Below are 24,951 nucleotides of genomic sequence, written 5' to 3'. Positions count from 1 at the left end.
TGGCGGCTAATGAGAGGGTATCTGGCGCCGGTACTGCCTCTTCGCCGATGCCCCGGGCGGACTCCGACATACGAAACCGGGCAGAAGCAGCCTCGGCAGCAGTCTTCCGCCGACATAACGAGATCTTTCTGTCTCCCTCCGCCTCTCTCCGCTTCCCTCTTACCTCAGCCCCGCATATGGCTCTCTGGTTTCCTTCTGCCTCTGCGCTCGGGCTCCTCGGGAGGCACCTCCGTTTGCCGTTATTGAGGCCGGCGATGAGTTTCTGTAATTCTTCTCGATCTCTTGAGCCACGCGCCCCAATTACGCGGCTTCGCTGGCGATGCTCCCTTTGTGTGCTCGGCGTGCTTATCGCCCGGATGGCGCCGTTGATTTATATTGCATCGCCGGTCTGTCGTCAGGCTGTAAACTGGATCTCGGAAAGGGCCAAAGCCGAGATACGTGCCGCTGTATTCTACGCCGGCGTTTCACTTTCACGTGTGCGGAAACAGAAGTATCTTTAAATAAGAAATTACCTTGTAACATACCTTTCTTTGTCCACACATGATTGACTATTATGTTAGTCATGTCGGCTTAATATAAAGAGGTAAACATTTAAAATCTGTTACAATATTGTTCTAGGTCTAGACCGCATCGTGTTGCAAAACAATATTTCAATGTTTCAGCCACAAATAAAATGGGATTTTATTGACAGCTCTATGAGAGAAACAATTTATATCATGACAAAAATTATTTTTGTATGTACTATTTACAAACAGGTTAATAATATCTTCAAAAAAGTTTGGTGGTGTGGTGTCACCGCCAGACACCACACTTGCTAGGTGGTAGCTTAAATCGGCCGCGGTCCATTTAGTACATGTCGGACCCGCGTGTCGCCACTGTGATCGCAGACCTAGCGCCACCACAAGGCAGGTCTCGAGATACGGACGAGCACTCGCCCCAGTTGTACGGACGACATTGCTAGCGACAATACGGACGAAGCCTTCCTCTCATTTGCCGAGAGACAGTTAGAATAGCCTTCTGCTAAGTCCATGGCTACGACCTAGCAAGGCGCCAATTGTAACAGTGCATGTATCTTACGAGTCGCATTTGTATAGTCAAGAGAGATGTATCACAAGGAGTGAATAAAGTTAAGTATATTCCAAAGCTACGTATTTTCTTGATAGGAGTCATAACGTATCTTGTTCCATACTTGACGCCAGTCGGCGTGTGTGTACGCGTGCCTTTCTTTCGGCCCCCTTCCCAGTGTGGCGTAGCAAGCTTGTTACGCCACAACAGATGGACGATTTGTTCATATTGCTTCACTAGTCGTCGTTTACGTAAAACAAACACACACACACACACACGAACTTCTGGCTGGAGGATACCACGCTTTTGCGATTCGTGAATTGCGTAATTTCATTTTTTTCTCCACATACTGCGCTAGTTGCCAGTATTTGTACTGGGATCATATTTTCCCGAGATCTAACTCAGTTACACTAATTTTCTTAGCACACATTTCATTTATGAAGATAGTAACTGTTCTCGAAAGAACAGATACCATAGACGACCGTGCAGCTTCTCTAGAATAAATGATAATTAATTGAAACCCTCAGCTGCCGACAGGTGTTGTTGATATACCTCGATGGCGACAGCTGAAATTGTGTACCCCGACCGGGACTCGAACCCGGGATCTCCTGCTTACATGGCAGACGCTCTATCCATCTGAGCCACCGAGGACACAGATGACTGGTGCGACTACAGGGACTTATCCCTCGCACGCTTCCCGTGAGACCCACATTACCAAACTGTCCACAATCTACATACGTAATGTACCTAATACATATTAGCCCATCCACTCATTACTCGCGCACACTAAGGATCATGCAGGCCTACCAACTAATACTATCCGCAAGTTGGGCTTCCCAAGGATCTTAATCACGAAAAGACATCAGACGGAATACTTTGAAAATCCTGGTACTTTGGCGTAACACTGTGTTTATTTTAAAGGTTAATAAAATCTTACAAATTAGAGTACTGCCTTTGCAGGATTTTGGCAACGGCCTTGCCGCAGTGGCTACAATGGTTCCAGTCAGATCACCGAAGTTAAGCACTGTCTGGCGTGGCCGGCACTTGGATGGGTGACCATCCGGGCCGCCATGCGCTGTTGCCATTTGTTGGGGTGCACTCAGCCTCGTGATGCCAATTGAGGAGCTACTCGACCGAATAGTAGCAGCTCCGGTCAAAGAAAAACCATCATAACGACCGGCAGAGCGGTGTGCTGACCACACGCCCCTCCTATCCGCATCCTCAACTGAGAATGATATGGCGGTCGGATGGTCCCGATGGGCCACTTGTGGTCTGAAGACGGAGTGCTTTTTGCAGGATTTTGAGCATGATATGACCTCTCGATTACGTCCCACAAACGTTTGTTGTGATTCATGCTGTGTGATATGGGTGGCCAAATCATTCACTCGAACTGTCCAGAATGTTCTTCAAACCAATCGCTAACTACTGTGGCTCGGTGACACTGCGCATTGCTATCGATAGAAATTCCATCGTTGTTTGGGAACGTGAATCCATGAATGGCTGCAAATGGTCTCCAAGTAGCCGAAAATAATTTATTCAACAATGTATTCCATGCAAACACAGCCCGCACCATTATGGGGCCACCACCGCCTTGTACAATGTCTTGTTGACAACTTTGGTCTGTGGCTTCGTGCAGTCTGTACCACGCTCCAATCCTACCATCAGCTCTTACCAACTGAAATCGGGACTCATCTCACCAGGTCACGGTTATCCAGTCGTCTAGAGTCCAACCGATACGATCGTATGGCCAAGAGAGAGACTGCACGCGATGTCGTATTGTTCGTATTGTTAGCAACTGCACTTGCGTCGGTCGTCTGCTGCCATAGCCCATCAACGCCAAATTTCGTCTCAGTGTCCTAATGAATACGTTCGTCGTACGTCCCACATTGATCTCTGCCGTTATTTGACGGCGTGTTGGCTGTCTGTTTGCACTGGCAGCTCTACGCAAACACCGCTGTTCTCGATCGTTAAGTGAAGGGCGTCGGCCAATGCGTTGTCCGTGGTGAGAGGTAATGCCTGAAATTTGGTTATGTCGGTACACTCTGGACATTGTGGATCTCGGAAGAATTCCCTAATGACTTCCGAAATGGAATGTCCCATGCTTTTAGCTCCAACTAGCATTCCGCGTTCAAAGTATAATTTCCGTTGTCCGCCCATAATCACGTCGGAAACTTATACACATGAATCCTTGAGTACAAATGACAGCTCCACCAATGCACTGCCCTTAGTATGTACGTATCGCTTTTGTCACCTTAGTGAACCAAAATACCCAAAGAAAATTTGGCTGAAATAGCTCCGAAAAGTTGTCGATGGCGCTCGTGTTCGACTACCCCATTACTACACCTTCCACTCATAATCCATATGTAATTCCTATTCCACTGCTACCCTCTACAGTTCCAATGATCCCTCGGTGATCCTAGCAGCAAGGTCAGGTGGTTTACATGGGATGATAGTTTATGTGCAGTGAAATACGCTGCTGAGACATGCATCTGATGACATTTTCATCTACTTCTTACACATCAGTGGCTCCCGTAAAGCATAGGATACTTATAATTATATACTAATACATAATCCTCTAATTTCAACACGTTCAATATTAAATTAACATATATAAAACATTGCATAAAGGAAACATTGCATACCTGAAATACATATCGTAAACACAATATTAAAAATACAAGTTAAAAATATGTGTATTATTTATTCTTATATTAATGATAAGCACATGAAGAATGGTTTCATTTACGTAACAGCACAACACTATACAAACACGTGTCTGTGTGTCTAGATGTATTCAGCAATACGAGCATAACGGTATCATAGGTCAGAGAAGTAACTGTACAGAATAAATGTAATCAGAATTAAGTCTTCGTGACGTTTTTCTAGTGTGTTATCTCTACAAAAAGTCCTTCTTCGAGATGGAAGATAGTTGATAGTATGTTGCTCATCTGTAGAACTGAATGAGGTACAGTAGAAGCAGTGTACGGGTGAATCATGCGTACTGGGACATTTAATTTATGATTGTCTTAGAATATTTATTGTAGTAGCCTAGTTACTTTGAAAGTGTTTGCAAAATCTACAAATATTTTGGCTATGACGAATTATGTGATCGCGTGATGACCCACTGAGAATGCTCAAAGAGCAGTAGGGTTTGTCTACAACTATTCCGGAACCAAAAAACCGAGTAATTTCATTTGAAGAAACAAGTTTGATACCTCAGTCTTATGGATAGAATGCTTATGAAAACAAGTTGTTCGTTTTTCATGAAACCATAGTGAGTATTCGTCAAACTGAAAATAAATTTGAAAGCCCTTCACTACGTTAAGTTCTAACATCTACATCTACATCTACATTTATACTCCGCAAGCCACCCAACGGTGTGTGGCGGAGGGCACTTTACGTGCCACTGTCATTACCTCCCTTTCCTGTTCCAGTCGCGTATGGTTCGCGGGAAGAACGACTGTCTGAAAGCCTCCGTGCGCGCTCTAATCTCTCTAATTTTACATTCGTGATCTCCTCGGGAGGTATAAGTAGGGGGAAGCAATATATTCGATACCTCATCCAGAAACGCACCCTCTCGAAACCTGGCGAGCAATCTACACCGCGATGCAGAGCGCCTCTCTTGCAGAGTCTGCCACTTGAGTTTATTAAGCATCTCCGTAACGCTATCACGGTTACCAAATAACCCTGTGACGAAACGCGCCGCTCTTCTTTGGATCTTCTCTATCTCCTCCGTCAAACCGATCTGGTACGGATCCCACACTGATGAGCAATACTCAAGTATAGGTCGAACGAGTGTTTTGTAAGCCACCTCCTTTGTCGATGGACTACATTTTCTAAGCACTCTCCCTATGAATCTCAACCTGGTACCCGCCTTACCAACAATTAATTTTATATGATCATTCCATTGCAAATCGTTCCGCATGCATACTCCCAGATATTTAACAGAAGTAACTGCTACCAGTGTTTGTTCCGCTATCATATAATCATACAATAAAGGATCCTTCTTTCTATGTATTCGCAATACATTACATTTGTCTATGTTAAGGGACAGTTGCCACTCCCTGCACCAAGTGCCTATCCGCTGCAGATCTTCCTGCATTTCGCAACAATTTTCTAATGCTGCAACTTCTCTGCATACTACAGCATCATCCGCGAAAAGCCGCATGGAACTTCCGACACTATCTACTAGGTCATTTATATATATTGTGAAAAGCTATGATCCCATAACACTCCCCTGTGGCACGCCAGAGGTTACTTAAACGTCTGTAGACGTCTCTCCATTGATAACAACATGCTGTGTTCTGTTTGCTAAAAACTCTTCAATCCAGCCACACAGCTGGCCTGATATTCCGTAGGCTTTTACTTTGTTTATCAGGCGACAGTGCGGAACTGTATCGAACGCCTTCCGGAAGTCAAGAAAAATAGCATCTACCTGGGAGCCTGTATCTAATATTTTCTGGGTCTCATGAACAAATAAAGCGAGTTGGGTCTCACACGATCGCTGTTTCCGGAATCCATGTTGATTCCTACATAGTAGATTCTGGGTTTCCAAAAACGACATGATACTCGAGCAAAAAACATGTTCAAAAATTCTACAACAGATCGACGTCAGAGATATAGGTCTATAGTTTTGCGCATCTGCTCGACGACCCTTCTTGAAGACTGGGACTACCTGTGCTCTTTTCCAATCATTTGGAACCCTCCGTTCCTCTAGAGACTTGTGGTACACGGCTGTTAGAAGGGGGGCAAGTTCTTTCGCGTACTCTGTGTAGAATCGAATTGGTATCCCGTCAGGTCCAGTGGACTTTCCTCTATTGAGTGATTTCAGTTGCTTTTCTATTCCTTGGACACTTATTTCGATGTCAGCCATTTTTTCGTTTGTGCGAGGATTTAGAGAAGGAACTGCAGTGCGGTCTTCCTCTGTGAAACAGCTTTGGAAAAAGGTGTTTAGTATTTCAGCTTTACGCGTGTCATCCTCTGTTTCAATGCCATCATCAACCCGGAGTGTCTGGATATGCTGTTTCGAGCCACTTACTGATTTAACGTAAGACCAGAACTTCCTAGGATTTTCTGTCAAGTCGGTACATAGAATTTTACTTTTGAATTCACTGAACGCTTCACGCATAGCCCTCCTTACGCTAACTTTGACATCGTTTAGCTTCTGTTTGTCTGAGAGGTATTGGCTGCGTTTAAACTTGGAGTGAAGCTCTCTTTGCTTTCGCAGTAGTTTCCTAACTGTTGTTGTACCACGGTGGGTTTTTCCCGTCCCTCACAGTTTTACCCGGCACGTACCTGTCTAAAACGCATTTTACGATTGCCTTGAACTTTTTCCATAAACACTCAACATTGTCAGTGTCGGAACAGAAATTTCCGTTTTGATCTGTTAGGTAGTCTGAAATCTGCCTTCTATTACTCTTGCTAAACAGATAAACCTTCCTCCCTTTTTTATATTCCTACTAACTTCCATATTCAGGGATGCTGCAACGGCCTTATGATCACTGATTCCCTGTTCTGTACATACAGAGTCGAAAAGTTCGGGTCTGTTTGTTATCAGTAGGTCCAAGATGTTATCTCCACGAGTCGGTTCTCTGTTTAATTGCTCGAGGTAATTTTCGGATAGTGCACTCAGTATAATGTCACTCGATGCTCTGTCCCTACCACCCGTCCTAAACATCTGAGTGTCCCAGTCTATATCTGGTCAATTGAATTCTCCACCTAAGACTATAACATGCTGAGAAAATTTATGTGAAATGTATTCCAAATTTTCTCTCAGTTGTTCTGCCACTAATGCTGCTGAGTCGGGAGGTCGGTAAAAGGAGTCAATTATTAACCTAGCTCGGTTGTTGAGTGTAACCTCCACCCATAATAATTCACAGGAACTATCCACTTCTACTTCACTACAGGATAAACTACTTCTAACAGCGACGAACACTCCACCACCGGTTGCATGCAATCTATCCTTTCTAAACACCGTCTGTACCTTTGTAAAAATTTCGGCAGAATTTATCTCTGGCTTCAGCCAGCTTTCTGTACCTATAATGATTTCAGCTTCGGTGCTTTCTATCAGAGCTTGAAGTTCTGGTACTTTACCAACGCAGCTTCGACAGTTGACAATTACAATACCGATTGCTGCTTGGTCCCCGCATGTCCTGACTTTGCCCCGCACCCGTTGATGCTGTTGCCCTTTCTGTACTTGCCCAAGGCCATCTAACCTAAAAAAAACCGCCCAGCCCACGCCACACAACCCCTGCTACCCGTGTAGCCGCTTGTTGCGTGTAGTGGACTCCTGACCTATCCAGCGGAACCCGAAACCCCACCACCCTATGGCGCAAGTCGAGGAATCTGCAGCCCACACGGTCGCAGAACCGTCTCAGCCTCTGATTCAGACCCTCCACTCGGCTCTGTACCAAGGGTCCGCAGTCAGTCCTGTCGACGATGCTGCAGATGGTGAGCTCTGCTTTCATCCCGCTAGCGAGACTGGCAGTCTTCACCAAATCAGATAGCCGCCGGAAGCCAGAGAGGATTTCCTCCGATCCATAGCGACACACATCATTGGTGCCGACATGAGCGACCACCTGCAGATGGGTGCACCCTGTACCCTTCATGGCATCCGGAAGGACCCTTTCCACATCTGGAATGACTCCCCCCGGTATGCACACGGAGTGCACATTGGTTTTCTTCCCCTCTCTTGCTGCCATTTCCCTAAGGGGCCCCATTACGCGCCTGACGTTGGAGCTCCCAACTACCAGTAAGCCCACCCTCTGCGACCGCCCGGATCTTGCAGACTGAGGGGCAACCTCTGGAACAGGACAAGCAGCCATGTCAGGCCGAAGATCAGTATCAGCCTGAGACAGAGCCTGAAAACGGTTCGTCAGACAAACTGGAGAGGCCTTCCGTTCAGCCCTCCGGAATGTCTTTCGCCCCCTGCCACACCTTGAGACGACCTCCCACTTTACCACAGGTGAGGGATCAGCCTCAATGCGGGCAGTCGTAGTCCGATCGGGGGATGCGTGGGACGAGCTGGCCGTCCCCGACAAACCCCCATCCGGACCCCCACAGTAATGCCCATTGGCAACAGCCTCAAGCTGTGTGACCGAAGCCAACACTGCCTGAAGCTGGGAGCGAAGGGATGCCAACTCAGCCTGCATCCGAACACAGCAGTTGCAGTCCCTATCCATGCTAAAAACTGTTTTGCAAAGAGAGCGCAAACAAATCGACAAAATTTAGACGGTTATTAAAATACAAGATTGCCTAGTAAATGCAGTAATGCTGCTACTTGCGCACTGCTGACACTGCTCGGCGGCGGAAGGAGACTACGCGAATTTACACTATTCAGGTACTAAAACGCGATGCTACACTCTCAAATACTATAATACGCCAGAAATTTATGAATTAAACAATGCAAGTACCAAAAACACGCAAAGAAATTAAGAATTAAACTATGTAACACATGAGTGAGCTAGGAGTATACGACTTGCTGCTGCAGCTGCTTATCCAACGGCGGCAGGGAGCACACGTGAATTCGTAATATACTAAGACTCCGGTTTTAATGCCCTGAAAACACACCCCTTTATGTGACGTCTGACCGTTAAGTGAACAAAAAGCAATCTGAGTAACTTTATATTGCACGTTTTAGTAGCCAGGAGATTTCTCATAGAACAACGGAATAATGAAAATTGCATTTTACGTAAGTTTAACAAACATAAACTGAAATCATAGCGTTTACAACAGTTCTCATATAGCTACTCCCCATTTGTGTTTACGAATCACTCCTTGTAACAACTAATCGCGTAATGTCGATTGATTTGCACGTTATGTTCTGCACCTAATAAATTGAAATGGTCTCGTAGGGTAGATAATGTCTTTGTCACTGCAAACACGTGCCTTGAAACTCCGCTGCATCATACACACGTTTTAGCCGAAAATTTCATTTATAAATAAAAAAGTATCATCTCTGCTAATTGCAACTTCTTCTCTCTTGTTCTTAAACATAATAAAACAAAACGTAATTCTCTCTGAACGATGTTCATATGTGAGCACATGAGAGGTTTTGAATATACGTCAGATGACTGAAGAACAGCTCCATAAGAGTGGTGTATTATATCAAAACTGAAGAAGCATGTATGTGTGGCGTAGAAAATAAATACTGTCTTCCATACAAGTGCTCTTCAAAGGTACAGGTGACTTTACTTAACCATACATCTACAGAAGACAGACAAATAGTCTTGTATTAATATTAACGCACATAATATTATTGAATGAGTGGAAAATCAATGAAGTAAGCATCATCTAGACTAGGATCACTTAATTGAAAATGAGTATTGGTTCCCACGTGTTCATCCGAGAGATGAAACTGAACAAAGAACATCTATTGCTCACATGAAATACAAATGCAAAGTACAGTATCTTGCGTAGATAAATCTGAAAAAGCACGTAACGTATAATCATACGAAGGCAGCGCACGCCAGCAATAATCCTGGACGAAGTCGCTTCAATGTGCCCATTTCAGTATCAAAAGACGAATCATATGTGCCAAACGTTTCGGCTCTTCCATACAAGCAGGAGAGGGAAGGTGTATATGGGAACTAAGCGGAAGCGAGAAGAGTGTCCCTTTGACCACAAGCCATGCTATACGATTTACCAGCTGATCTCAAAATTTAAACGGCTTTCTTTAACACATGACTTTCCGGATGTTAAATATGGACCGTTGCATTGGACATTGAGGAAGGAAGATGAAAGAATATTGGAGGCACTAGAGATGTGAATATGGAGAAGAATGGAAAAAATGAAATGGGAAGAGCGAGCAATGGATGAAGAAGTATTAAGGAGAGTTGGAGAAGAAACATACATGCTGAAAGTCAATAGAAAAAGAGAACGGAACTGGATTGGACATAGTTTGAGGAGGGACTGTTTATTGAAGGAAGGAATAGAAGGAATGGTGGAGGGAAAAAAGGGAAGAGGAAAAAGAAGATATCAAATGCTGGAGAATATCAAAGGAGACACATATTCAGAAACGAAAATACTGGCTATGGACAGACAAAAGTGGAAGAGGCTCAACCCATGACAAGACCTGCCGTAAGGCAGAATACCATACTACTACTACTTCTGGATTCTCAACCACAGATAAAGCTGCTGTAGCAGACCCAAGATTGACTATACAGGATGTTTTCGTAAGAGCGTACAAAAATGTAACAGGATACTGACAATGTTCCACTGAACAATTTGAGGTAGGGAACCGCGGAGCGGAGAAGCCAGCAAGTAAACTTGTCTACCCCTTTATCTAGCATTACTGTTTTCCAGCTTATTTACAATCAACAGGCGTACACGTTTACATATATTGTGCTGTTTATTTACGTGTACATTCCTTATTTCCTGCAAGGAAATGAGGAGCACGAGCCTGATTACTAGGAAGTATTTTCTCGTCACTGTATTGGCAGAAGATGTCTTGTTCCATGGTCTGCGAGGTCACCTGACCCGTATCTCCTTGATTATTTCCTATGGGGATATCTACAGTCGCCGGCTAGAATGGCCGAGCGGTTCTATGCGCTACAGTCTGTAACCGCGTGACCGCTACGGTCGCAGTTTCGAATCCTGCCTCGGGCATGGATGTGTGTGATGTCCTTAGGTTAGTTAGGTTTAAGTAATTCTAAGTTCTTGGGGACTAATGACCTCAGAAGTTAAACCCCATAGTGCTCAGAGCCATTTGAACCATTTTTGATATCTATAGTCACTTGTGTATGAGACCCCAGTGGGTACGGTGATGGAATTAGCTGCCGTAACTGTAGATGCCTGTTGTGCGATTCTAAACACACCAGGGATATTTGCTAGAATCTTGTTCGCGTATGTCATGTTTCCATTGATGTTGATGGTCGTCAGTTTCAGCATATTTTGTAAGATACAACGCAAACGATGCGTTCATTGTGTCACTGGTGGTATTCGCAGTTAACTGTAATTATTGTAAACAAAAAAGTAAACTCTAGTGTGATTTTATTTCTATTACCTCTCTAAGCTGGCTTCTCCGACCCAGGTTCCCTACCCCAAATTGTCCAGTGGAGCATCATCTACGTCCTGTTAAATTTTTGCTCGCCCTTACGAAAACACCCTGTAGATTCTTTGAGACATACAGTGCTTATCGATAAGCGCACGAATGCATAGCATGGAAGGGACTACAGTAGAAGTGTTTCGAATTACACTACTGGCCATTAAAATTGCTACACCACGAAGATGACGTGCTACAGACACGAAATTTAACCGACAGGAAGAAGATGCTGTGATATGCAAATGATTAGCTTTTCAGAGCATTCACAAAAGGTTGGCGCCGGTTTCCAACCGATTTCTCATAGACAAGCAGCAGTTGACCGGCGTTGCCTGGTGAAACGTCGTGTAAGGAGGAGTAATGCGTACCATTACGTTTCCGACTTTGATAAAGGTCAGATTGTAGCCTATTGCGATTGCGGTTTATCGTATCGCGACATTACTGCTCGCGTTGGTCGAGATCCAATGACTGTTAGCAGAATATGGAATTGGTGGGTTCAGGAGGGTAATACGGAACGCCGTGCTGGATCCCAATGACCTCGTATCATTAGCAGTCGAGATGACAGGTATCTTATCCGCATGGCTGTAACGGATCGTGCAACCACGTCTCGATCCCTGAGTCAACAGATGGGGACGTTTGCAAGACAACAACCATCTGCACGAACAGTTCGACGACGTTTGCAGCATCATGGACTATCAGCTCGGAGACCGTGGCTGCTGTTACCCTTGACGCTGCATCACAGACAGGAGCGCCTGCGATGGTGTATTCAACGACGAACCTGGTTGCACGAATGGCAAAACGTCATTTTTTCGGATGAATCCAGGTTCTGTTTACAGCATCATGATGGTCGCATTCGTGTTTGGCGACATCGCGGTAAACGCTCATTGCAAGCGTGTATTCGTCATGGACATACTGGCGTATCACCCTGCGTGATGGTATAGGGTGCCACTGATTACACGTCTGGGTCACCTCTTGTTCGCATTGACGGCACTTTGAACAGTGGACGCTACATTTCAGATGTGTTACAACGCGTGGCTCTACCCTTCATTCGATCCCTGCGAAACCCCACATTTCAGCAGGATAATGCACGACGGCATGTTGCAGGTGCTGTACGGTCCTTCCTGGATACAGAAAATGTTCGACTGCTGCCCTGGCCAGCACATTCTCGAGATCTCTCACCAATTGAAAACGTCTGGTCAATGGTCGCCGAGCAACTGGCTCGTCACAATACGCCAGTCACTACTCTTGATGAACTGTGGTATCGTGTTGAAGTTGCATGGGCAGCTGTACCTGTTTCAGTCTATGCCCAGGCGTATCAAGGCCGTTATCACGGCCAGAGGTGGTTTTTCTGGGTACTTATTTCTCAGGATCTATGAACCCAAATTGCGTTAAAATGTAATCACATATCAGTTCCAGTATATTATATTTGTCCAATGAATAGCCGTTTATCATCTGTATTTCTTCTTGGTGTAGCAATTTTAATGGCCAGTAGTGTACCACTGTCGTCGGGAAACATGATCGTCATGGAGGCGTTACGCGGTCTGCCACCTTTACGGTACTCATGTGGATGACCTCACTTTTCGTTATTTAGGGTCAACTGCCAATTTTCGCACCATTCGCATATCTTTTGTAAATCGTTTTGCAATTGGCTTTGATCTTCTGATGACTTTATTTGTCGATAACGACAGCGTCATCTGCAAACAACCTAAGACGGCTGCTCAGATTGTCTCCCAAATCGTTTGCATAGATAAAGAACAGCAAAGACCCTGTAACACTACCTCGGGGAACGGCCAGAAATCACTTCTGTTTTACTCAATGACTTTCCGTCAATTACTACGAACTGTGACTTCTCTGACAGGAAGTCACAAACCCAGTCACATAACTGAGACGATATTCCATAAGCACACAATTTCACTAAGAGCCGCTTGTGTGGTGCAGTGTCAAAAGCCTTCCCTTTCATAGGAAGACCCTTTAGGTTGTCACACGCTTCACTTTTTCACCACGACGGTACGTCGACTATATTCTACGCCCAGTTTTGTTGTCCTTCCCACGGCAAACCATCCTGGGCTTACATTTCAGAAAGGTAATGGCCACCCACACAAGGCGAGAGTTTCTACCGCACGATATTCCTCAGGAGGACAACTAAAAATTCCATCAATCAATGCCAAGCCGAATAATTGTTTATATAAGGGCCAAAGGTGGATCAACGTGTTATTAACTTGCTCAATTTGTGACGGTCTTTCTCTTGAATAAATTATCCAATTTTTCTGAAATGTAATCATTCGTATATCTGTACATCATTACATCTACTGATTTCCGTCTCATTAGAATAATTCCTTCGTTGTGCCCCCCTCCTTTTTTCATTATTTATTTATTTAGCATATACAGAGGAGTCCTAATCCTAGAAAACCGCACTAAAGGTGAGAAGACCTGTACAGCATAAATGCTTGATGTAGAGACTGTCATTTGCCACATTGTGTGCGTTAATACAATGAAAGGCTCGTAATTCGTTATGCTGTTACCTGGAAATTTCTGGAAAATGCCACATCCTATAAATTCCTGGAAGGCTACAGGAAGGATCCTTAATAGGTAGAACAAATACATCAGATAGAGGAGATCCAAAGAAGAGCAGCGCGTTAGGTCACGGGTTCGTTCAAAGAAGCGCGAAAATCCAGAAAGATGCCATCCAACTCCAGTGGTACGTTACAAGGGAGAGCTTTGCATTTCGGTTACTGCTGAAATTCTGAGAGCGTACTTTCTTAGCAGTTCGCTCAATTTATTGTTTTCTCCTACATATATCTGACGATAATACCATGACGGTAAAATAAGTAAGTTATGAACTCAGAATGCGTCTTAGCACAGGTGCTCTCGCTTCGTAACATTCGTGACTGTAACAAGAGCGTGTGGAAGTGAGATTGGTACACCAAGTACCCTTCACCACACACCGTAAGATGGCTCGCGGGGTTCAGATGTAGGTGTGGAAACCTCTCTGTGGTACACAGCGCCTCTCTTTGAGTGTATGTAGCTGGAGTTTTATCTCAACATTGTTCTCTCACTTACTAAAAGATACCGGAAATAAACGCCCCGCTCTTCTCTGGATATTTTCTGTCTTCTCCAATAATCATACCGACCAACAAATTTCAGGAGTTGATGGTCTAACGAATGTTCTGTAAACTATTTCTTTACTAGCTGAATTACGTTTGCTTAGAATTTTTTTCAGTCACTGTCGTCCGCCCCGGTAGCTGAGTGATCAGCGTGACAGACTGTCAATCCTAAGGGCCCGGGTTCGATTCCTGGCTGGGTCGGAGATTTTCTCCGCTCAGGGACTGGGTGTTGTGTTGTCCTGATCATCATCATTTCATCCCCATCGACGCGCAGGTCGCCGAAGTGGCGTCAAATCAAAAGACCTGCACCAGGCGAACGGTCTACCCGATGGGAGGCCCTAGCCACACGACATTTCCATTTCCATTTCAGTCACTGTCAGCCTGCCAACCGCTTTTCGGACGACTCGTTTTATGTGCCTGCCCCGTCGTGGGTTACCCCGGACGGTCACTCGGTCCCAGAGTGTGCATAATAATGCCTGCTGAATGGCCTGGACTGAACACGTGACACAGAACAAGGGTTAATGGTCAAAGCGATGGACTGCAGTAGGTGGAAAGATGACCAGCTACGAAATATCAAAATTGACAGAGACTCACAGTAGTGAAAGAACTGAAAGAATTCTCCTATGTAAAGTTTCATATCTATGCCTATAAAGAAAATTTCCCTTAGGAAAAAAACTCTTCTGGAGCCTTTTATCGGCCAATAACCTAGATTTAAGTCCCTGAACGGGTTCAGTCGGAACATACGGAATGTACAGGCGCGTAATATAGACAGTGGGAGTTTACAGAGAAGAAGGAACTGAAAACGTTTGAAATATGATGGTGTACAAGAAGGTTAAAATTATTTCAGCAGCAAATTTGTCCTTTAATTTATATTTCATTCAATATTTGAATTGTCTTTAACGCCAATAATGGCCTTCCAGTGAAACATTTGCTATACGGTCATAAAAATGTCTACAAACAGTTGAAGTTACATGAAAACGAAATTTATCTGTATGCAGTGTATCATCAGTCTGTGCTGTTGCAGTAGATTTCGTGCGCTATCCACTGTGCAGTTCGCGTTAACTAGACTGAAGAGCCAAAGAAACTGGTACACCTGCCTAATATCGTGTAGGGCCCCCGCGAGCACGCATTAAGTTCCACAATACGACATGGCATGGACTCCACTATTGTCTGAAGTAGAGAGAACTGACACCATGAATCCTGCAGGGCCGTCCATAAATCCGTTAGAGCATAAGGGTGGAAATCTCTTCTGAACAGCACGTTGCAAGGCATCCCAGATATGCTCAATAATGTTTACGTCAGGGGAGTTTGGTGGGCAGTGGAAGTGTTTAAACTCAGAGGAATGTTCCTGGAGCCACTCTGTTGTAATTATGGACGTGTGGGGTGTCGCATTGTCCTGCTGGAATTGCCCAAGCCCGTCGGTATGCACAATGGACATGAATGGATGCACGTGATCAGGCAGGAGACCTACGTACGTGTCACCTATCAGAATCGTATCTAGACGTACCAACTGCACACTCCCCACACCATTACAGATCCTCCACCAGCGTGAACAGACCCCTATTGAAATGAAGGGTCCATGGATTCATGAGGTTATTCCATATCCGTACACGTCCATGCTCGAGACACAATTTGAAACGAGACTCGTACGACCAGGCAAAATGCTTCCAGTCATCAACAGTCCAATGTCATTAGTGGTGACGATTCCAGGCGAAGAGTAATGTCTTGTATCGAGCAGTCATCAAGGGTACACGAGTGGGCCTTCGGCTCCGAAAGCAGATATCGATGATGTTTCGTTGAATGGATCGCACTTTGACACTTGTTGCTGCCCCAGAACTAAAATCTGCAGCAGTTTGCGGAAGGATTGCACTTCCGTCACGTTGAACGATTCTCTTCCGTCGTCGTTGGTCCCCTTCTTCCAGGATCTTTTTCCGGCCGCAGCGATGTCGGAGATTTGATGTTTCATCACAGTCCTGATTTTCACGGTACAGTCGTGAAATGGTTGGACGGGAAAATCCCCACTTCATCGTGACCTCAGAGATTCTGTGTGCATCGTACGTGCGCCGACAATAACGCCACGTTCAAACTCACTTAAATCTTAATAACCTGCCACTGTAGCAGCAGTAACCGATCTAGCAACTGCGCCAGACACTTGTTGTCTTATAAAGGAGTTGCCAATCTCAGCGCCTTATTCTGCTTGTTTACATATCTCTGTATTTGAATAGACATGCATCTTCCAGTTTCTTTGGCGCTTCAGCGTACCACGCCATTTATCCATGGAATCATGTTCACTTCCTTTCCATTCTTCTTACAAACCCAGCTTATGTTCAAATGTCCCTCGTCGTGCCCTCAATAAATTTCTGCTCGATATCAGTGCCATATGCAAACCTCACCTCCCCCACCCTATAACCACCAATGTAAGTACAAAAATAATCCTTAGTCTCACATGTCATAACACTTTATAGCATTTTACTGCTCCATTCCTCTTTAAGGCTGGAACTACATAATAACGGCCCACATGATGTCATTCGAAATTCTTATTATTATATTTCGTCACCTCTCCGTCTTACGACAGGTTGATACAAAATTTCTAGATTTCCAGAACGCTTTTGACGCCGTTTCTCACAATCGGCCTCGCGGGGTTAGCCGCGCGGTCTTAGGGGGCCTTGCCACGGTTCTAGTCCTCCCTCGAGCATGGGTGTGTGTGTTGTCCTTAGCGTAAGTTAGTTTAAGTTAGATTAAGTAGTGTGTAAGCTTAGGGACCGATGACCTCAGCAGTTTGGTCCCATAGTAACTGAGCACCATCACCATCACAATCGTCTTGCAATCAAATTGCCTTTCTACGCAGGTTAGTGTAAGGTGGGTGATTTGGATGGTGTTTTTCTTTCATAATGATCACAGTTCGTAGCAACTGACTGAGAACGATACAGTGAAACTGATGACATCACCATGGATGGATTAATGGCGCTCTGTTATTTTCACCAGCAGACAATCGCAGCACACCTCTTAGAAAGTTTGCAGACGATGGTATCGTTTGCCTTCTAATACAGCCATTAGAAGATCGAAACGAATTTCGAAATTGTTTTGTCAGGATACTCGCATGGTGTGAAAAATAGTAAATGACGCTCAATATCAAAGGCTGAGTGTACTAAAATATTTCCGTTAAAATTTGGCAACACGATAAATCGATTGAGCTAAATTTCTTGGGATTACAATTGCGAACAACTCAAGCTGTAAGAATCACATATAAAGTGTTTGCAGATGGCTAACCAAAGACTCTGCTTTATTGGGCGACCACTTAAAAGCTCCAACATGTCTACGAAACACACCTCTGGAGTATTACTGCGCGGTTGCCCGTTTTGAATTTTCACGAGATAGGTGGGTGTCACGGATATCATAGGGAAGCTGGTGCGGCACTTACCAAAACAAAGGTTTTTTTTTTTTTTTTTTTTTTTTTTTTTTGGCGTGATCTTTTCACAGAATTACAGTCTCTTTCACCTCACAATCCCAAAGTACTTTGTTTACTCCGACCAACATGGGGGCAAACGAAGTTCGCACGGAAATATTTAGGTGTTCATTTTTCCGCATGCTGCCGCGAGGGGTAGCCGCGTGGTCTGAGGAACCTTGTCATGGTCCGCGCGGCTCCTCCCGTCGGAGGTTCGAGTCCTCCCTCTGGCATTTGTGTGTGTATCGTCCTTAGCATAAGTTAGTTTAAATTAGATTGAGTAGTGTGTAAGCTTAGGGACCGATGACAACAGCAGTTTGGTCCCATAAGGCCTTACCATAAATTTCCAATTTTTCCACGTGCTGTTCGAGACTTTAACGGCAGAGGACTACTCCGAAAGTGGGTCCATGAACCCTATGGCAATTAATTAATTGTGAATGGCAGATAATCACGTTGACGTAGATCCAGTTGCCATCTGTCAATGGAATAACACAGGTTATGCATTGTTCAATATACAGCACCTAACACTGTAATGTCTTCATTTTCTGTCCAGTTTCTTTATTTGCACTATCTTTTCGTCAGACAGTTCGCCGCAAATACTTGAACAGCGGACACAATTCGTTGTCACTCAGTCACTAATAAGTTCCCGTAAACAAAAATACGGAAGCGATGTAAGTAGGAAACATGACTGTGGCCCTCTAGAGAATATACGAGTGTTAGGAAGGCTGAATCTGCTGCGGTATATTCGACAGCCATACCCACTTCTTTTATAATATCTTCAGTCTGTAATTTTTCAGGCCACGAAATGTCTTTCGGAACTTTATCTTGCCTTAAACGCGACTATTACGAGCGTTTACGACACGACATCGAAGCTCATCCGGTTTTTACGACCAGTATTAACTCCCCTTCGTTTTATGCCCAGTAAAATGCTTTTGTGGGTACCCAACGTCAGATTTTTGCCTGTTTGGAGTCTCTAAGAACGCTGAGCCACCATTTGTCAGGAGGTGCGTGGTTTTACACGGGATTCCAAATGAAGAGTGTTGTGTCATTTCCAAGGGTCGAAGTGATGACCCCAACGTATTCTTCCACATACCAGTACTTCAGCTGAAAGTAAGTTATGAAGTGGTGATGAGCTGAAATAGATTAGTTGAAATGAAATGAATTCATGCATCATTCTACACTGTCGAACGCCTTTCTAGATTGACAAAATCTATGAAAGTTTTTTAAAGTCGTCCTTTCAGTATTAAACGTCACGTCGAAACTCTTCCTTTCTTCATGCCAAACTGATTATTATCCAACCAAATGTTCAATTTTCTGTTGGCTTCTTCCGTGCGTTATTATTGTCAGAAACTTATATGCAGCAGCTGTTGATTGTGCTGTAGTTCTCGCACTTGCCTGTCCTAGCTGTCTTCGGAATTATATGGATAATATTTTTCCGAAAGTCGGATGGTGTGTCTCCAGACTCAGATTCATTGATTCCCACTCCCCCGAATGGTTTTAGAAATTCCGAAGGAATATTATCTATGCCTTTCGTCGTATTTGATAGTAAGCCTCACAAAGCTGTGTTAAACTTTGACTGTAACACTACATCTCCTGTGCCTTCCACATCGACTCTCCTTTGGTCTTACATCAGATGCCAGTTAATTCCCCTCGGAAAGGCCTTCAAGTATTCTCTTTCCACCGTTCTGATCTCTCCTGCAGTTTTCGCAGGGGGATTCCCATTGCACTCTTTGCCGAAGGTTGTTATACTACATCTATTCTTCGCACTTTTTCTGCAGCCTTTTCGTCTTGGTTTCGCTGCAGATCCTGTTTGTGACTTATATCGTATTCAAGTTATTTCTGAATATTCCTGTAGTCGATCAATTGAAGTATTTCTTATGTTACCCAAGGTTTCTTCGAAGCTACCTTCCTTGTAGCTAGACTTTTCTGTCATTCATTGTGATTTCTCTTTTTAAGGAAGTTCATTACTCTTGATCTGAACTGTCTATTGTGGTACTCATTATCGTAATATCTACAGCCTTAGACTAAACACACCTCATCATTCCACAGTACTTGAGTATCCCACTTCTTTCGACAGTGATTTAGTGGGACGATCCTGTAAAACGCTTCTCTTCATCTTCAGCAGATCGATATCTCAGCGTATACCTGCTCCTGGGTACGCATTACGACCCGATATCTAATTTCGATAGCTCTATTTAATCATGACGTAATCCAGCTTCAATCTTCCCAAGCCGGCCGAAGTGGCCGTGCGGTTCTGGGCGCTGCAGTCTGGAACCGAGCGACTGCTACGGTCGTATGTTCGAATCCTGCCTCGGGCATGGATGTGTGTGATGTCCTTAGGTTAGTTAGGTTTAATTAGTTCTAAGTTCTAGGCGACTGATAACCTCAGAAGTTAAGTCGCTTAGTGCTCAGAGCCATTTGAACCAATCTTCCCACGTCTCCAGGCCTCTTCTAAGTATATCCCTCCCACTTGTGAATTTTCAGAATATTATTTACTAATTCCAGCTTAAATTTTTTGCCGAACTTGTTGGTCTTTCCCTCTTTCATTCCCAGTACAGAGTAAAAATTCTCCCGTTTCTCCTTCTCCTACTGCTTCTGCTATAACAGGGTTCGTATCATAGATGATTATTAGACTGTCATCTCCCTTCAGATGTTGAGTTACACGTTCATTGTGCTCGTGCTCTGTGTCTTCATCTTCTCGCGTATACTACTTTTGTTGGCGTTGGTTGCTGTCGATTCTGATGACAAAAGACCTACCACCAAACCACTTTCAGTCTTTTCCTCGAGGTCACCTCCCCTTTGGCACTATCTTTTTGGAGATTCGAATGAGCCGGCCGGAGTGGCCGAGGGGTTCTAGGCGCTACAGTTTGGAACCGCGCGACCGGTACGGTCGCAGGTTCGAATCCTGCCTCGGGCATGGATGTGTGTGATGTCCTTAGGTTAGTTAGGTTTAAGTATTTCTAAGTTCTAGGGGACTGATGACCTCAGAAGTTAAGTCCCATAGTGCTCAGAGCCATTTGAACCAAGATTCGAATGAGAACATAGCAGGGCAAGCATAGTAGGCCATAGGAATACAGCTGTGTTATAATTCATTTGAGTTTATTTATTCTTCATTTATGGGCCCAAATGCATTAGACGGATAGGGAATAAGTAAAACGTAATAAAATAAAATACCGAGGTATTCTCATAATTTTCTAAGAGAAGCCACGTGCAGGAATGGGCATGTCTTCGAACTCGACAGTGTTCAACACGGCCTGTCAAACATTTACAGAGATGCAAGTCTTACAACCTACTGGCACGGGGTGCAAACGTGCAAACTGGGGAGACGAGGGCCGTTCTGGATCGATCCTAGGTTGTTAAGAGCCAGTTCTGTCGGCTGATTTGTTTGATTTAACAGCGTTATCCACATTCACCTAGTCGAATGCTGGGTCTGGGTTAATCCAAACATAAACAATCCAAAAAATGTAGATTTATGAGTGTATTTAAGCTTATTTTCTTCTCACTGAACGCTAAACACTGGATCTGAAAGTAAAGTAGTAAACGTTTGTAAGTTAACAAAGAGTTACTCATGGTGAATACGTGATTAAGTTACAAACTCTCAGAGATGATGGAGAAGAGTAAATAATTTGAGCTGAGGGACCCTCGTCCAGAAGCGATCAAGTCGAAAGTTGTAAGCGCAGATCTTTCTGATACTTCTGACAGTGAACCTCTTCTACTGCAAGCACGTCACTTTCCACACATTGGGAGGAGGTGGTATGGACCAAAAGAAGAAGAAAAAAAAAGGATTAAACATGGCTCTAACGTGCATACCTCAAGAGCTTTGAGTATCTGCTGATCTTTGCTACTGTGAAACGTATCTTTTCTACTGAGCAAGTGCTCATCGTGCTGAAGGCACGCATTTTACAGCCCACGTTTGGTGATAATCTTTTCTTGTTTCGGTCCACACTACCTCCTCCAAAAATATGGAAAGAGAAGAGCTTGCAGTAGAACAGGTCCACTGTCAGAGGTATCAGAACGTTATTCGCTCTAACTTTCGACTTGGTCGTTTCTGGACCAGACTCATTACCTCAAATTGATACATTTACCCTTCTCCATCATCCCTGTAAGTTTGTAACATCATCACGCAATCACCCTGCATATTGCTTCGAAGTTGAATAAGCATTTATTCATTCATTTCTTCCTCGCATTTCAAGAGTATTAGTCAGTGAAACGTTGTGGCCAGTCATGGCTACTGGTACCGCAAAATATTTTTGCCAATATTTTTGACTTCTTCAGTTGAATTCTTTTGTTCAGTAATGTCAGTCTGATGTGAGTTGTAGAGAAATAAAAATACATTTTCTAACTTTATTTCTAAACTTCTTGATCATTTCGTTACACACTGGATTTTTGTCTTATGAGGATAGGATTTCCGATCACTAAGGTCAAATATTATCATCCACACACCATTTAAAGATATTGAAAAATATACCCACTATATACTAATGAAATCATATATTCGTTTTAGCTATCAAATTAAATTATCTGTATAAAATATTGTTGTTTGGATATCAATCCTTAAAAGTTCTCTGTGCTTGTCCCGTAAAATATTCTTCTATCTACGTGGCACAACATTTTCTATATACAAGTTGGTTGTTACTCATATAAAGTTTGCCATTTAATGCACCATCGACATCGGTATTAATGACAGACAGCAACGGCTTAGATTGAACAAAAATGTCTTGTTTAACCAATAATCTTATTATTAGCATCAAGTGATTCACAGAAAACGTGTTTAAACAAGATCTGGATGGGCGGACATGATTTCGAGCCCCGTCCCCCACAAATACGAAACAAGGAATATAACCTGTGCAGTACTCCGCAGGGTGACATTCTATGAAAGTATTTTTAATATAATTCCGTACACCGAAGTGAAAGGAAATTATGTTAAATCGAGCCCGATACAGAAATGGATTCTTTTCAGTAACGTCACAACTGAGGCAAAGGGTTTCAAAATTAGAGATACTTACGACAGAGTTAAAGTGACAGGATTTCCCTTCCAAACAAGGGACACCTCCCTAAAACCCTTGCCTAGATTTGAACGAATAGAGCTACTTTTTATTTGTTTCTATGACTTACGTCCCAGAAAAGAATATGAACGCCCGGTCAACGTAGTATCTCTTAGTTTATCTTAGAGGGTTAAGTGAATGAGTTTGCTAGACTTGTACTGTAGTGTAAGTTACCTCACGGTGAAAGAAAGATAGATGTCCCTTCCTTACCTATGTGGAATAATTAGTCGGTTAATTCCATGTTTCATGCATCGTATTCACAATTAATTTAAACGTGCGTATAGCTAGGGCCTCCCGTCGGGTACCCCGATCGCCTGAGGCAAATCTTTTCAGTTGACGCGACTTCGGTGAGTTGTGTGTCTGTGAGGAGACAGCACAACATCCAGTCCCCGAGCGAAGAAAATTTGGAACCGGTCGGAAATCGAACGCGGACCTGTCGCATGGCATTCAGCCGCGCTGTCTACTCAGCTATGAATACAAACATATTCAGAATAAACAATCAGATGTGGCTATAAAGATTATATTGATAACTTAGGAAAATTGGTGGTGGGATACTAGTCATTAACATATTTTTTATTGGCAACTTATTTTTATTTTCGAATACCTCTGTGGTACGGAAGTACTTATTAATGAAGACACCTACATTTGAAAGCACGTCTGTTGACCGTCAGACATTATATTTTCATGGGCAGATTAACAAAGAGTTTCATAGCCCTGTATTTCATTCCTTTTGGTGCCAAAGTTATACTGACTAGAGGAAATAGCGGATTACTTTCACTGCTAGTATTGTACTAGTAAAAATATCTCATATCCTCAAACTGCAATGGAGTGACAATAAAGTATATCAATGAATAAATTTATTTTTTACTTTTTTCTTTTCTACTCCAAGAAATGGAGTGTGCTGTTTGGAATGCAGCCCATTATAGAGTTGGTGTCCTTTTTTGCCAGTTAGCAGACACGGTCGAAGTGGAGCTGAGGAATTCCCAGTCGGAATCAAGTAAACAGGAGAGGATTATCATTTTCAGATAACCTTGTTCGACACAGGCTGCAGTGAACCTATTTACAATTTATTCCTGGGACATCCCTGTCTGTTGTCCGAGATACGGAGAAAGCACGCTTCTTTATTACTTTTCATTCTGTGCCCCTAAATGCAATGCTGGCTGTTCCCGTGTGAACCAGTGACAAGCCAGGGACTTTTCAGCCAACTATTAAGCAAACTGGTAGTGTAGGTGCAGGGGAATCCCAGCTGGTAAATTCGGGACTTTTGCCACAAAACCAGTTAAGCCAAGGGATTGGAAATACATTCATGTTCAGAAAAAAAACCACCTTGAACGACTACAGATAGGACATTCATATTCAGGGGACATTTACATTAGCATGTTCTGCAGAAATGGCAACGGCCTTCCGCAGTGGACACAACGGTTCCCGTGAGATCACCGAAGTTAAGCGCTGTCGGGCGTGGTCGGCACTTGGATGGGTGACCATCCGGGCCACCATGCACTGTTGCCATTTTTCGGGGTGCACTCAGCCTCGTGATGCCAATTGAGGAGCTACTCGACCGAATAGTAGCGGCTTCGGTTAAGAATACCATCATAACGACCGGGAGAGCAGTGTGCTGACCCCACGCCCCTCCTATCCGCATCCTCCCCTGAGGATGACTCGGCGGTCGGATGGTCGCGGTAGGCCCCTCGTGGCCTGAAGATGGAGTGCTTTATGTTCTGCAGAAATCATTAACATTTCAGTTACTTCGGTTCAGCATGTGTCTACATCTACATTTATACTCCGAAAGCCACTCAACGGTGTGTGGCGGAGGGCACTTTACGTGCCACTGTCATTACCTCCCTTTCCTGTTCCAGTCGCGTATGGTTCGCGGGAAGAAAGACTGCCGGAAAGCCTCCGTGCGTGCTAGAATCTCTCTAATTTTACATTCGTGATCTCCTCGGGAGGTATAAGTACGGGGAAGCAATATATTCGATACCTCATCCAGAAACGCACCCTCTCGAAACCTGGACAGCAAGCTACACCGCGATGCATAGCGCCTCTCTTGCAGAGTCTGCCACATAAGTTTGCTAAACATCTCCGTACCGCTATCACGGTTATCAAATAACCCTGTGACGGAACGCGCCGCTCTTCTTTGGATCTTCTCTATCTCCTCCGTCAACCCGACCTGGTACAGATCCCACATTGACGAGCAATACTCAAGTATAGGTCCAACGAGTGTTCTGTAAGCCACCTCCTTTGTTGATGGACTAC

General features: G+C 44.0%; 1 protein-coding gene and 1 non-coding gene across 2 annotated transcripts in view; one reads left to right on the top strand and one right to left on the bottom strand.

Moving 5' to 3' along the window:
* Positions 1-356: 356 nt before the first annotated feature.
* LOC126485054 (uncharacterized) overlaps positions 357-24,951 on the top strand; it is a 46,307-nt gene continuing 21,712 nt past the window's right edge. Inside the window, exon 1 of the mRNA XM_050108656.1 lies at positions 357-490. Within this exon, the coding sequence (XP_049964613.1) occupies positions 357-490 (134 nt within the window). The remainder of the gene's footprint in view (positions 491-24,951) is intronic.
* On the bottom strand, positions 1,643-1,716 carry Trnat-ugu (transfer RNA threonine (anticodon UGU)). The gene has a single exon. It is a non-coding gene; the product is annotated as a tRNA-Thr (tRNA).

This window comes from Schistocerca serialis, chromosome 6 (assembly GCF_023864345.2).
Source record: "Schistocerca serialis cubense isolate TAMUIC-IGC-003099 chromosome 6, iqSchSeri2.2, whole genome shotgun sequence".
In the NCBI taxonomy this organism is placed as follows: Eukaryota; Metazoa; Arthropoda; class Insecta; order Orthoptera; family Acrididae; genus Schistocerca; species Schistocerca serialis.
This window is presented reverse-complemented; position numbering and strand designations above follow the sequence as displayed.